General features: G+C 41.3%; 1 protein-coding gene across 1 annotated transcript in view; it reads right to left on the reverse strand.

Moving 5' to 3' along the window:
• The window catches only part of LOC140723239 (NACHT, LRR and PYD domains-containing protein 12-like), a 177,275-nt gene that overhangs the window by 93,267 nt on the left and 68,123 nt on the right, over positions 1 to 15,885 (reverse strand). The window contains exons 5-7 of the mRNA XM_073037838.1: positions 13,927 to 14,093; positions 10,069 to 10,240; positions 9,905 to 9,970 (exon numbers count right to left, since the gene is read on the reverse strand). Of these exons, the coding sequence (XP_072893939.1) occupies positions 9,905 to 9,970; positions 10,069 to 10,240; positions 13,927 to 14,093 (405 nt within the window). The remainder of the gene's footprint in view (positions 1 to 9,904; positions 9,971 to 10,068; positions 10,241 to 13,926; positions 14,094 to 15,885) is intronic.

The following is a 15,885-nucleotide window of genomic DNA, read 5'->3' on the forward strand; positions in this document are numbered from 1 at the left end:
ATTTCCCATTACAATTTCTGCAGCATCATTTACTGTCGGTCCTATATCTACTCTCACCTGTCTTTTACTCTTTATATACTATACTTGTAAAAGCTTCTAGTATCCTCTGATATTATTTGCTAGCGTCCTTTCACAGTTCATCTTTTCCCTCAATGACCTTCTTAGTTTCCTTTTGTAAGCTCTTAAAAACTTCCCAATCCTCTGTCTTCCCACTAATTTTGCTTCCTTTTAGGCCCTCTGCTTTGCTTTTACTTTGGCTTTGACTTCTCTTGTCAGCCACGGTTGCATCCTTTTCCCATTCGAAAATTTCTTCTTCTTTGGAATGTATCTGTCTTGCACCTTCCTCACTTCTCACATAAACTCCAGCCACTGCTGCTCTGCCATCCTCCCGCTAGTGTCCCTTTCCAGTCAACCATGGCCAGTTCCTCTCTCATGCCACTGTAATTTCCTTTACTCCACTGAAATACCGACACATTGGATTTCAGCTTCTCTTCCTCAAATTTCACGGTGAACTCAATCATGTTGTGATCACTGCCTCCTAAGGGTTCCTTCACTTCCATCTCTCTAATAACTTCTGGTTCATTACACAATACCCAATCCAGTACAGCTGATCCCCTAGTGGGCTCAACAACAACCTGTTCTAAAAAGCCATCTCGTAGACATTCTACAAATTCTCTCTCTTGAGATCCAGTGCCGAACTGATCTTCCCAATCCACTCGCATGTTAAAATCCTCCACAATTAACCTAACACTGCCCTTCTGGCAAGCCTTTTCTATTTCCTGTTGTAATTTGTGGTCCACCTCACTGCAGCTGTTTGGAGGATTGTATATAACTGCCATCAGGGTCCTTTTACCCCTGCGATTTCTTAGCTCAACCCATAAAGATTCTGCACCTTCCAATCTTCTCTCACCTCTGTCTAATGATTTAATATAATTTCTTACCAATAAAGCCACGCCACCCCCTCTACCTACCTGCCTATCCTTCCAATACACTGTGTATCCTTGGACTCTCAGCTCCCAGAGACGTGCATCCTTTAACCACGTCTCAGTGATGGCCACAATATCATACCTGCCAATCTGTAACTGTACAACAAGATCATCCACCTTATTCCTTATGCTGTGTGCATTTAAGTATAACACCTTAAGTCCAGTATTTGGTACTTTTTGCATTGATTGCACTGCAACTTTATTGCACTGCAACTCGTCCCAATGGCTGCAAATTTGCCCATCACCTGCCTGTTCTTCCTGACATCCGTACTGGTCACTATCTTAGATTTAGTTCTGTTTTCCCCTTCCTCTGCTCCATCATTCAGATTCCCATCCCCCTGTCAAATTACTTTAAATTCTTGATTGGAGAGTTTTTGAGGCAGTGACCTCCCTGACCATTATTATAGCTGTCATTGCTAGATGGATGGAATTTAAGAACAGGGTCCTGGTGAGGTCATATTTAGGGTATTGCATGCAGTTCTAGTCTCCTTACTTGAAAAATGATATAATAGCTTTGCAGGGATGCAGAAGAGGCTTTCCAGAGATGAGGATTTAGCATTGTTTCCACGTATGGGAGACTAGAACTACGAAACATAGCCTTAAGATGTGCAAAGGTAGATTTAGGAGCAGTTGCTTTTCCCTGGAAAGTAGCAAATCTTAGGAATTTTCTACCTAGGCAAACAGTAGAGGCTACCTCAGCAAATATATCTAAGACGGAAACACATTTTTACTTAGTAAGTGAACTAAGGGTTATAGGGAATAGGCAGGGGCATGAAGCTGACTTCACGGCCAAATCAGCCCTGATCTAATTGAAGAGCAGAGCAGATCTGAGCAAGAGCAGCTCTTGCTCCTAATTGGTCAGGGTCTATCCAGACCAGAAACCATGAATCAACAGCTCCGTCCCAGCAGCACTTAAAGCGCGACACAAAGCTTACATTGCCGGTAATTAGCAGGAGCTCAGGAAATACAGCTACAATCTCTGTTATCAAGGCAGAGAAGTAACAATACAGGGACAAGATCCAGACACAACTTTCCACCAACAACACACGCAGCTTATGGCAAGATCTGCACACCTTCTCTAACTTCAAAGATAAACGCAGTGCAGTTTCCAATGTCGCTGTCACTCTCCCAGATGAGCTAAATATTTTTTACACTCGATTTGATGTTGCCAACACAGAGTTCCTGAGGAGACCTACAGTTTGGTCATCTCTGAGACTGAAGTTCGCAGGTGTTTCCAACGGGTGGACAGTCGCAAGGCCGCGGGACTGGACGGCATCCCAGGGTGGGTAATGAGGTCGTGCACAGCACAACTAGCAGGTGTGTTTACAAAAATGTTTAATCTCTGCCTCTTCCAGCGTAGAGTGCCCTCCTACTTCAAAACATCCACCATTGTCCTTGTAGCTAAAAAGAACAATGTAACATGTCTGAACGACTAGTATCCTGTCGCACACACCTCAATAATAAGCAAATGCTTTGAGAGGCTGGTCATGGACTGCAACCGTAGCATGCTGCCACCCACACTGGAACCCCAACAGTTTGCCTACCGACACAACCGATCAACAGATGACGCAATAGCCACAGCTCTACACATTGTCCTTACACATCTGGAGAATTAGAATGCTTACGTCAACACTATAATTCCCTCCATGCTGGACAAACAGCTCAGAACTCGGCCTTCACCTTACCTTGTGCAGCTGGATCCTGGACTTCCCTCGCCTCTACCCTTCAACACAGGTGCCCCTATGGCCTGAATACTAGGACCCTCCTTTACTCTCTGTATACTCATGACTGCATTGCCACCTACAACTGCAATCTACTAATTAAATTTACTGACGACACTGCACTGACTGTCCTAGTCTCAAATATTAACAAGGCCACCTACAGAGAAGAAGTCATCACTCTAACACAGTGGTGTCAAGAAAACAACCTCTCCCTCAATGTCACAAAAGCAAAGGAGCTGGTTGTGGACTAAAAGTGAGAAGCAACAGTGATTTTACTTTTTGCATTACTTCCAAAAAAAAAATAAAACAAATTTAATGCAATGGAAGTCTCTGATAACAAATTGATTTTGGCTCATTTTCAATTTGAATTGGAAATACAAATCCTGTCAAGTGGTGAAATGTTTTGGCAGTAACTGTACATCATGTATTGTTTTTGTATCTAAAGGCTGGTCCTGTATGATGTGAGGAAGAAGCCAGTGAAGCCGAACACAGCCATGCTGACCTTAAGTGAGTTCATGTCACAAAGTTTACCAGATTCTCAGATCAGATCTTATTGCTGCTGCCATCTCAGGTTTAGCTGTTAATTAATAATCTAATAGCCACCCATCTCCTTCCAAATTAAACACAGGAATGCACATTATTTTATTTAGGGCAGGAATATTGTGAAACCAGATTATGCAGTAAAAGTTTTGTAGTCTCTACTGCAAGCTCAGCTTCTCTAAACCTGCTTCATCTAAGGACTGTTGTACACACTTATCCTCTGTTGTGTAGACTCTAACAATGGGCTTTTGTTGGCTGGTGGTGCAGTGACTTCAGCACCGGACTCCGGAACGAAAGTTCTCGGGTCCGAATCCAGTTGGGCCGTTCCCGAGTATGCTTTCCATCCATGCCAGGTTGAGTGTTGAGCTCGCAACCCGACCTCATAAATAAAGAAAAATACAGCAAAATTTCTGTATGAGGAGTGGCGCGCCACACTTTCGTTCCGCGCCTTGTAAGGCATGAAAATGCCCAACGTTGGCCTCTCAGGCCTGAGTCGACATCATCATCATCATTGATGGGCTTTTCTTTACTGATAACATTGAAACATTTGCCTTTTTCCTTTGCTGTTGATGGAACTCTAATTATTACACACACTTCCATGTTTACCCACTTCAGTGATTCCCCTCTGTCATCTGATTTCTAATGGACATTAACCCATCACCACTAAATCACTACTTTTTTTATTGTTGTTTCTTTTTTGTCATTGTATCGCTGCTGTGAAATTTAAAAAATCACAACATATTCCAGTGAAGACTGATGCAAAATAATCATTTAGTTCATCTACCATCTCCATGTCCCCCTGTCATTAGTTCCCCAGCCCTCATTTTCTAGAGGTCCTATATCCATCCGCTCTCATTTCTCTTTTATTTTTTACATACTTGAAAAAGCTTTTACTGTCCACTTAGATATTGTTTGCTAGCTTGCTTTCGTATTGTCTTCTCCCTCCTAATGACTCTTTTACTTGCTGTCTCTGGGTTTTTAAAAGCTTCCCAATTCTCTTTGCCCTCTCTTTTGCTTTTACATTAGCTTTGATTTACCTTGTCAGCCACGGTTGTACTATTTTGTCTTTTGAGTATTTCTTTGTTTTTGGAATACATTACCCTGCACCGTCCTCTTTCTTTCCAGAAACTCACATCATTGCTGTTTATTTTATTTTGTCCAACTCCTCTCTCATACCACTGCAATTTCTTTTACTTCACTGAATTACTGCTACATCATTCTTTACTTTCTCTCTATCAAATTTCAAGTTAACCTCAAATATATTGTGATCACTGGCTCCTAAGGGATCTTTTTTTCTTATCTTAAGCCCCCTAACTGCCTCTGGTTCATTACTTAACACCCAATTCAATATAGCTGAACCCCTGGTAGACTCAATGACAAACTGCTCTAAAAAGCTATCTCATGTCCATTCAACAAACTCACTCTAGAAATGCATTACCTGATCTTCCCCAATCAATTTGCATGTTGAAATTTCCCATGACCCGCATATCATTACTCCTTTGACACACCTTTTCTATTTCCCATTGTAATCTGTTGTTCACATCCCAGCTACTGTTGGGAGGCCTGTATATAACTGCCATCAGGGTCCTTATATTCTTGCAGGTGTTTTTTTTTAAACTCAACCCACAGGGATTCAACATCTTCCAATCCTATGTCACACCTTTCTACCGATTTGATGCCATTCTTTACCAGCAGAGCCATGCCACCCATTCTGGCTACCTTCCTATCCCTCCAATACATTCAGCTCTCTACTACAACCATCCTTCAACCATGATTCAAAGATGGCCACAATATCATACCTGACAATCTCTAATAATGCAAAAAGATCATCCACATTATTTCTTATACTTCATGCACTGAGATACAACATGTAGAGCACGTTTGAGGCTAGCCTGCTGAGTTCTTCCAGCATATTGTGTGTGCTACTTTCAGTACTGCATTTTTTAACCTTTTGATCAGATCCCAGCAGCAGTGCAGAGGGCTCAGGTACTTCTCAGTGAACGGTGGATAACATTGGTCACACAGGACTAGCAAAATGCAGCATGCAAATCCACCACTAGAACCATGGACATTTACAGCACCGAAACAGGCCTTTTGGCCTTTGGCTGTGCCAAACCATCTTTCAGCCTAGACCCACTGACCTGCACTTAGACCACATACTTCCATATGCCTCTCATCCATGTATCTGCCCAAGTTTTTCTTAAATGTTAAAAGTGAGCCCACATTCACCACTTCAACTGGCAGCTCATTCCACACTCCCACCACTCTCTGTGTGAAGAAGCTCCCCCTCATGTTCCCTTTAATTTTTCCCCCTTCACCCATTTCCTCTGGTTTCTTTCTCCCCTAGCCTCAGTGGAAAATGCCTGCTTGCATTCACTCTATCTATACCCATCATAATTTTATACACCTCTATCAAATCTCCCCTCATTCTTCTACGCTCTAGGGAATAAAGTGCTAACCTATTCAACCTTTCTCTGTAACTCAGTTTCTCAAGTCCCGGCAACATCCTTGTAAACCCTCTCTGCACTGTTTCAACCTTATTAGTATCCTTCCTGTAATTCAGTGACCAAAACTGCACACAATACTCCAAGTTCGACCTCACCAATGTCTTATACAACCTCACCATAACATTCCAACTCTTATGCTCAGTACTTTGATTTATAAAGGACAATGTACCAGAAACTCCCTTTATGGCCCTATCTACCTGTGACACCATTTTTAGGGAATTTTGTATCTGTATTCCCAGATCCCTCTGCTCTACTGCACTCCTCAGTGTCGTAACATTTACCTTGTATGTTCTACCTTGGTTTGTCCTTACAAAGTGCAATACCTCACACGTGTCTGCATTAAACTCCATCTGCCCTCTGTCAGCCCATTTTTCCAGCTGGTCCAAATCCCTCTGCAAGCTTTGAAAACCTTCCACACTGTCCACTAGATCTCCAGTCTTTGTATCATTAGTAAATTTGTTGATCCAATTTACCACATTATCATCCAGATCATTGATATAGATGACAAATAACAATGGACCCAGCACTGATCCCTGTGGCACACCACTAGTCACAGGCCTCCAGTCAGGGAAGCAATCCTCCACTACCACTCTCTGGCTTCTCCAACTGAGTGTCACGGTCCCTTCTGGCACCTGGCTATCTTCCTCAGGAATTGGGCCTCAATCACCTCATTTAGTTTCCAATCATTCTCCAGTTCCACTAACTACAAACACCTGCTTTCCATCAGCAAATGCAGTATAAGAATCCTGTGTACACAACAAGGAGCTGCCAGTTCGCTGGTTGACTCGTGGATGAGTAACCTCGTTTCATGGTTCTTAGGACTATCAGTTCTAGTCCAGCATCGTTCCTGAACCAAGACTCCAGGTAAAGACTCCCTTGGCACCCATTCCATGCTCACTATGACTGTAACGCCTCCCGACTCGGCTACGCCCATCTTCAGAACTTGGGTTTGTTCCACTGCCACGTACCTTGTAACATTGAGCCAAAGTCCAATCCAATTTACTACCTGACCATGTACACCTAGTGACTGAAATTTCCTAACTAACCTTCTATGTGGGACCTTATCAAAGTCCTTACTGAAGTCCATGTAGACGACATCCACTGCCTTCTACTCATCCAGTTTCCTGGTAACCTCCTCAATAAACTCTAATAGATTGGTTAAACACGAACTACGACACACAAAGCCATGTTGACACTCCCTAATAATCTTCTGTCTATCCAAATACTTGTAGATCTCATCTCTCAGTACTCCTTCTGATAAATTTACCTACTACTGAGGTCAAATTTACTGGCCTATCATTTCCCGGATTACTTTTAGAGCTTTTTTTTTAAACAACGGAACAACATGGGCTATTCTCCAATCCTCCAGCACCTCACACGTATCTTCCAGGACCCCTGTAATTTCAACGCTAGTCTCCTTCAAGGTCTGAGGTAATACTCTGTCTGGTCCTGGGGATTTATCTGCTCTGATTTGCCTCAAGGCAGCAAGCACCTCCTCCTCTTCAATCTGTATAGCTTCCATAACTTTTCTACTTGTTTGCCTTATTTCCATAGACTTCTTGCCAGTTTCCTTAGTAAATACAGATGCAAAAAAAACCATTTAAGATCTCACAACAACACACACAAAATGCTGGTGGAACACAGCAGGCCAGGCAGCAACTATAAGGAGAAGCACTGTCGACGTTTCGGGCCGAGACCCTTCACCTGCTGTGTTCCACCAGCATTTTGTGTGTGTTGTTTGAATTTCCAGCATCTGCAGATTTTCTCGTGTTTGCCATTTATGATCTCCCCCATTTCACTTGGTTCCATACAAAGCCGATCACTCTAATCTTCAAGAGGACCTATTTTGCCCCTTACTATCCTGTCACTCTTAATATACCTGTAGAAGCTCTTAGGATTATCCTTCACCTTGATTGCTTAAGCAACTTCATGTTTTCATTTAGCACTTCTGATTTCTTTCTTAAGTATTTTCTTGCACTTTTTATACTCCTCAGGCACCTTATTCGCTCCTTGTTGCCTATACCAGTCATATATCTTTCTTCTTATCAGATTTCCAATTTTCCTCAAAAACAAAACTTCCTTATTCTTATTCACTTTGCCTTTAATCCTGACAGGAATATACAAACTCTGCACTCTCAAAATTTCACCTTTGAAGGCCTTCCGCTTACTAATCACATCCTTGCCAGATAACAACCTGTCCCAAACCACGCTCTTTAGATCCTTTCTCATTTCTTCAAATTTGGCTTTTTTCCAGTTTAGCACCTCAACCTGAGGACCAGATCTATCTTTATCCATGACCAAGTTTAAACTAATGGTGTTATGATTACTAGACCCAAAGTGTTCCTCTACACACACTTCAATCACTTGCCCTAACTTGTTTCCTAATTGGAGATCTGTTTGTTTATTTTTTGCTCAGAGCAATTGATGTTCTGTAACGCAGCTAGTCAGCATACTTTCCACCACAAATCTATAGACATTTGCCAAGGTCTTTGATGACTTGCCAAACCACCGAAGACTCCTGAGGAAGTAGAGGTGCTGTCATGCTTTCTTCGTAATAATATTTATATGATGGGTCCAGGACAGGGCCTCTGAGAGTGACACCCAAGAATTTAACATTGCTGACCCTCTTCACCTCTGATCCTCTGATGATTCATGGCTCATGGACTTCTGGTTTTCTTCTGAAGTTCACAGTCTTGGTCTTATTAACAATGATTGAGAGGTTGTTGTTATTACACCACTCAAACAAGTTTACAATCTCCCTCCTGATTCATCACCCCCTTTGATACAACCCACAACAATGGTGTTATCAACAAACTTGTATATGGTATTAGAGTTGTACTTAGCCACAGTGATAGTTATAAAGTGAATAGAGCAGTGGCCTCCATACGCATTCCGGGGGTGATCTTCTGTTGATGGAGATTGTGAAGATGATTTTGTCAATCAGACCTGACTGATGTCAACAAATGAGGAAATCCAGGATCCAATTGCACAAGGGGATATTGAGGCACAGGTCTTGGAGTTTACTAATTAGTTTTGATGGGATGTGTTTTAAATGCTGAGTTGTAATCAATAAAGAGCATCCTGATATATGCGTTTTTGCCATCCAGATGTTCCAGGAGTGCGTGAGGAGCCAATGAGATGGCATCCAAGGAAGTAAATTCCTTGTATGTGCATAGGTACTTGGCGATTAAAGTCTGATTCTGATTCTGATCTGTTCTGGGCCTGTTGCTTTGGTAGGCGAATTGAAGCGGATCCAAGTCGCCACTGAGACAGAACCAGATGTGCTTCAACACCAGCCTCTCAAAACACATAATTACTATGGATTTACGTGCCACTGGGTGATAGTCAGTTGAACATTGAAATGCTCTACCTAAGTGCTATTGCGGCTCATTCATTGTATTCTTTCAAAGTACAGACTGAATGATTTCCGGAAATTAATAAATCAAGACGTGGGAAATGGCACCAAGTCAGGAGACCAGACAAGGAATGTAAATCACAGGAAGGGTCCCACAGTCATTGTACTGATGTTCCTTCACTCACACCCGCACACTAATCCTGTCTTTTTCCCTTACATCTTATTATAATAACGAGTAATTGATTAGGCGCAAAAGTCTGAATTTTCAACCACTGCTTACTTTTCATGTGCTGGTATTCCAACATCCACAGGCATTAAACTCCCAAAACTATGGACCCTATGTATTAATCTGCACCCCACCTTGTTCATAAATCCATCCAGTGCTGAATGACATGCACTAGGATGCAAACCAACACCTTTGAATTTAATCATGCTTTGTGCTGTTTATGGCTCCGAGAACTTCCTTGCCAATATGATGTAGCACAGCCACACAGAATTCTAACACTTTCACTGTTCCCTGATCCTACCTCCTGCGCTTCTCTAATTTCCTTCTTTCGTTTGAATGGGAGTAGCTATGATACGGTTTCTAGCAATAGGCACCAAAGCAGTGCAGTCCTTGTCCTAATTTCTGACTCACTCTTTATTTGTGACATTCTGCAAAAGCTACTCTTAGACTGAGACTTTTCATTTATCAGTCTATTGTGTTCTAGTGTCATTATTTTCTTCATCCATCTGGTCATTTTATTACACAGGAAACTATCTGAGTTATCATTAGAAAGACACTTCATTCCTTACCTTTCAAGCTTCTGGGAACAATGGGTAAACCTTGGTTGATCTTTAGGTGATCGTATGGATCAAAACCTATTTAAATTATTTCAAAAAATTAAGTTAAGTCTCTACACAGTTGTTGTTAACATGTATATCTGGTATAGTATAGTTTAAGTTCTGATTTATCTCACCATATTCCTGGATTTCCTTCAGCACTTTGTCCAACTTGGGGATGCTATTCCTCATTTTCACAAAGGTTTCCCACATTACCCTTTGGGCTTCAGAACCTTTCTCTATCACCAGGTTCAGGAGGAGATTGGAACTCTCTGCTCGTTCTCGCTTATCAGCGAGCTCGGTGACTTTCTGTGAAGAACAGTGAACGTGTTAAGGAGCAGACTGACAGATTCTCACAGAGAATAGTAAGGAAATCTCCTGCTATTTAGGATCCAGTGAGCAGTCTTGTATCTGGTTCACATCTCATGGGCTGTATATTCTTGGAGAAAAGCACAATAATGGACATTGTAGCCTCCCTTGGCTGCAAACCTCTAAATGTTATAAGAATAATTACTGTCGGTGATTGACCTGTTTAAATTGAAACAGAAATGTGGAATTCTGATCCAAAACATGAGCGCAATTCACAACAGGAGAGAATCTCCTCAGGGCTGTGTACTATGCCCCCTCCTTTACTCTCTGTATACCCATGACTGTGTCGCCACCCACAGCTCCAAACTTCTGATTTGCTGACGATACGCCATTGATTAACCTTATCTCAAATAAAACTGAGGCAGCCTACAAAGAAGAAGTCATCACTCCAACACAGTGGTGTCAAGAAAACAACTTCTCCCTCATTGTCACAAAAACAAAGGAGTTGTTTCTGAACTACAGGGGAAATTGAGACAAGCTAACCCCTATTGACATCAATGGATCTGGGTTGAGAAAGCGAACAGCTTTAATTTTCACGGCATACGCATCACCGAGGATCTCACGTGGTCTGTACATACCGGCAGTATTGTGAAAAATGCACAACAGCGCCTCTTTCACCTGAGACATTTGAAGAGTTTGGTATGTGCCCCGAACCCCAAGGACTTTATACAGGGGCACAACTGAGAGTATCTTCACTGGCTGCATCACTGCCTGGTATGGGAACTCTACTTACTTAATTGTAGGACCCTGCAGAGAGTGGTGTGGACAGCCCAGTGCATCTGTAGATGTGAACTTTCCACTTTTCAGGACATTTACAAAGACTAGTGTGTAAAAATGGGCCCGACGGATCATTAAGGACCCAAGTCACCCAACCACAAACTATTCCAGCTGCTACCATCCAGGAAATGGTAACACAGAATAAAAGAATGGGCCAAAAGTTAATAATTCACACTGATAAACTTGTATCTCCATGCTATCGACTGTCGTGTTGTAAATGCTATTTATTAAAAGTTACTATAAATTGCACATTTAGACGGAGACAACGCAAAGAGTTTTACTCGTATGTGAAAGATGTAAGAAATTCAATTCTCATCATAGAAATGCTCAAGTGATTAGATTTCTATGTTCACGTGATTGTCCATTTGATGTACCAGATTCTCTCCAATTTCCTGAAGTCTCACCTTGTGACACTCTCAGGTTGTCCCACCCCTAAATAAACCATTCTATTTTGAAGCCAATCTATTAACGTTCAACCACTCCTGCCTGCCATATAGCAGACAATGGCCTGGACACATGAACTCATTTGTTTCACATACTCAATTGACACTGTTTGTAGTTGTATCCACTTATTTCCTGGTTGTTCAATTTTCTTCCTCAACATCTGATGATTCTGAAATCTGACATTCTGTCAAGTCCTTCAATGACAGAATCAGAATCAGTTACATAGCATGGCAACAGGCTTTCAGATCAACTGCTTCATGCAGATCAAACTAGCCCCATTTATCAACGTATGGGTCATTACCTTTGACAGTTTTCCAGTCCATCTATCTGTACAACTGTCTGTTGGAAGTTGTTATTCTACCTGTTCCAACTACTTCCTCGGGCAGCTCATTTCACATGAATACTGGACTCCGTGTAAGAAAATTCCTCTATGCCACTCATGATTTTATATACCTTGGTAAGATATACACCTCAGTTGCCGACACTCCAACGCATTAACTGTCATGTGGGAGTGGGTTTATTAGTCGGTTGAAAGCTGCTTCGGCTGTGCCGGTCTCCAATTGACCCATTTGAAGTCTGCAGCAGCTCTTTCCCATTGGCTGCCTTGTGTGCCACTACCAGTGTCCAGTTTCAGACATCTCAGGGGTAAAAGAATAGTACATGCAAGAGGCTAGGTCTCTTTTCTTTCATCAACAGGGCCTTGATGTCACAAGCAGTGCTGAAGAAGCATTGGAAAAGTATGCTCCAGACTTCGGTGAGCCCATGCGCACTCTTAGCTAAGAATCTGTTTTTAATGAATATTTAGTTTTGCCGTTTGTGCAACCTGTAGAATTAAATGTTTGGTCTAATCTCTTACTGTTTGTAAAGACAGTAAATAATTAATGTGTTAATTCATAGTCAGTGTTTTCTGTTCCACTTTTCAAACCCGTGAACTTGGTTCCACATTACAACGTCCCAGCCTGTCCAACCTCTCCATACAAGTCAGTCCCTCAAATACCTACAACACACTACTAAAATTTTTTTGCACTCTTTCCAGTTGAATAACTTCTCTCTTATAAAAAGGTGACAAAAACTGAATCTTGCAAGAAAGCACAATGACCGCCCAACATTTTATGCTCCGTCACAGACTCTGAGAGACCAGCATGCCAAAAGCTTTCTTTACCAACCCGTATGTATGACTCTACATTCAGTGAACCATGTACTGGTCCTTGGGCTACTTATTCAGCAGATCCAGTTCCGACCATACTTTTTTTTTTATATAGCCTACACTACTGTGTTGTTCATTATACGAATTTGCAAACTCTGTAATCATACCTTCCAGATTGTTAGCCAAGACATTAATGTGCATCAAAGAACAATGGCCCAATATTAATACAAGGCACATGCAATAGGCCTCCAGTCCAAAAACAAAGCTTCTACCCTCAAGGCAATAGGACTCCACTTAGCATGTTTTCCCTAGATTCCATGCCGCCTAACCTTCCAGAGCAGCGACTATGTAGAATCTTATAAAAGTCTATGTAAATCACATCTGCTGCTCTGGCCTCAACATCTTTCTTTGTCACCTTATCAAACAACCCAATCAAGTTCCAAAACAAGATCTCCCATTGCAGAAAACCATGCTGCCTACCTCTAATCAATACCTGTATTTCCAAATGTGCCGACATCTCATCTGACAGAATTCTCTCCAGTGACTTAACTGGACAGTTGTAAGATTGAGGGCCTATAGTCCCAGGTTTTTCTTTGTCACTCCAACACAATAAAGATACTCTTCAGGCTACAAACCCACACAGTGGCTAAATGTGATGCAAATATTTCTGTTAATATTCCTGCAGCTTCTTCCCTAGGCTGCCACGGCAGTCAAGCCCTAGATATTTATTTACCTTCATACCTCTCAAGACATTCCGCATTTGCTCCACTATAATGCAAACTATCAGCATTTAGTTTTCCTTGTTCCGAAGTCTTCATGCCTTCATCCACAGGAGAGATATTCATTTAAAGACCTCACCCATCTCTGTTTGCTCTCTGGTGGCCATATTCCTCCTCGAGGGATTCACTTGATCCCAATTTAATGTACCTGATCCACTTTTCCTTTGTTTTCCTAGCCCGGGTTTCAATATTCCTCATCATCCTGGATTCCTTACTGCTATCAACCTCTGTACAGACCGTGAACTCTATCAATTACATCTTTAAAAGGCTTCTAATTGCTTATGGCCCCTGCCCCATTGTCCACAAACAATCAACTATTCCAATCAAACTTTGTAAGTTCTAGTTTCATAGAATAAACATTCACCTTCTCCGATTTAGAACATGAACACATCAAGCAGCTGTGTTCTTTTCAATAGATATTTTAAAACTACTGATATAGTTCTTTAGTACTGTAGACCTAATATCCCAAACTCACTTACCCGGTGTTCCCGTCCATTGAAATGTCTTGTGTATGTCAGTGCCGAGCTGACTCCATGCACCCCTCCTTCCATTGCCTGCTCAAGTCTGTCTCGATAAAAGTTCGTCAGTTGGAACAGTCTGAAATCATCCCATTTTGCCAAGAGTTCTGCAATCCCACAGTTTGGTTCTGTGAAGGAAAATGAAAAAAAAGGACGCATCAACCTTCTAACAAGTGGCAACATTCCCTCTGGTACATCACCAACAATCTGATAGCCAATATATCAGCATGTACCATGTAACTTTGAAGAATGCAGTCGTGTCTGATCAAGTGTTTGTCCAACAAGACTTGTCTGCAATTTAAAAAAAAACACATCACCCATTCCTGTATCATCTGCTATTTAGGATTGTCCAGTTCGGCAAATTGGCTATAAGAAAAGGAGACCCCAGGTCCCTGTTTACCTACCTGTACCCGCTGAGAGTCAAAGTAAATAAATAAATATGTAACACTGTATCACAAATAATGCTGACGATGTCAGTGAGGGCCTACTGTAAATGACATACCTAATTTGCTGCTCACTTTATTAGGGAAATAATTCCCCTATCTTTTTTTTTTACGACATATTCATTGATTTGTGAGGATAAAATCAGGCCTATGAGGAGTTATGTAGTTAAACCGTATTTCCCAGTATGAATCAAATTGTTCCAGCTTATGATTAACAGATGCTGTTATCTTCTCCATTTTGTAAATGTCCGTTGTAATGTTCATCCATGCATTTAAAGTTGGGCTCTCCTGTGATAACCATTTCCTAGTAAGAGTCTTTTCACTAGCCACCAACAGTATATTCATTAAATATTTATCTCTTTTCAACGATTCTTGAGGTATACACCCAAAATATATGGTTTTACTTTCTAAGAGTATTTCACATTTAAAGATGTCATATGGCATTCTGCCCCCTCCAATAGTCTTTGATAATGGGGCATTCCCAGAAAATATGATAATGGGTTGCATTTTGATTTCTACAATTTCTCCAGCAAACAGGGAGGTTACTATCATAATGGGATTTCTGAGAGGGTGTAATAAAATATCTTATCAAGTTTTTCCATCTAAACTCCCTCCATTTCAGTGAACTGGTACACTTCCATTGATACCTCCATATCATTGTCCATTCTTCCTCAGATATAATTATGCCTCCTTCCTTCTCCCATTTTGTTTAATGTATCAAGTCGAATGTGTTTTAAGATTTGACAAACCCTTATACACGCTTGAAATGATTCTACTACCGTTATCTTAATTATATGCTTTTCTAAACTGCTCTATCAAACATGTACTTGCCTTGGTTACATTTTTAACCATCCCTTTAACATATTGTCACATCTGTAAATTCCAATAAAAGAGTTGTTTTTTCTAATAAGTGTTTCTCTTTAAGCATTTCAAAACTGAATAGTGTTTGTTCTTTCATTATATTGCCAAGAATTGTTATTCCTTTAGCTGTCCAGTCCTTAAATCTAGCATCAAATTTATTCGGCGTAAATTCTGAGACATATGCACACCACTTAAGAATTGCAATATCTCCCTCTAGTTTATTTTAAAGAGCAAACACGAGGAAATATGCAGATACTGGAAATTCAAACAAAACACACAAAATGCTGATGGAACACAGCAGGTCACCAGCATCTATAAGGAGAAGCACTGTCAACGTTTCGGGCCGAGACCCTTCATTAGTCCTGACGAAGGGTCTCGGCCCGAAATGTTGACAGTGCTTCTCCTTATAAATGCTGCCTGGCTTGCTGTTTTCTACCAGCATTTTGTGTGTGTTGTTTTTCTCTAGTTTATATTCTTTTATAATAGTTTTCCATATTTTAAGAGTCCATTTCCATTAACGAAGTTAATTCCTGGGATGTCTGGACTGTCTTATACAGAGAGGTTAGAGAGACTGGGCTTGTACTCGCTGGAATTAAGGAGATTGAGAGGGGATCTG

Source organism: Hemitrygon akajei, unplaced genomic scaffold, assembly GCF_048418815.1.
Source record: "Hemitrygon akajei unplaced genomic scaffold, sHemAka1.3 Scf000105, whole genome shotgun sequence".
Classification (NCBI taxonomy): Eukaryota; Metazoa; Chordata; class Chondrichthyes; order Myliobatiformes; family Dasyatidae; genus Hemitrygon; species Hemitrygon akajei.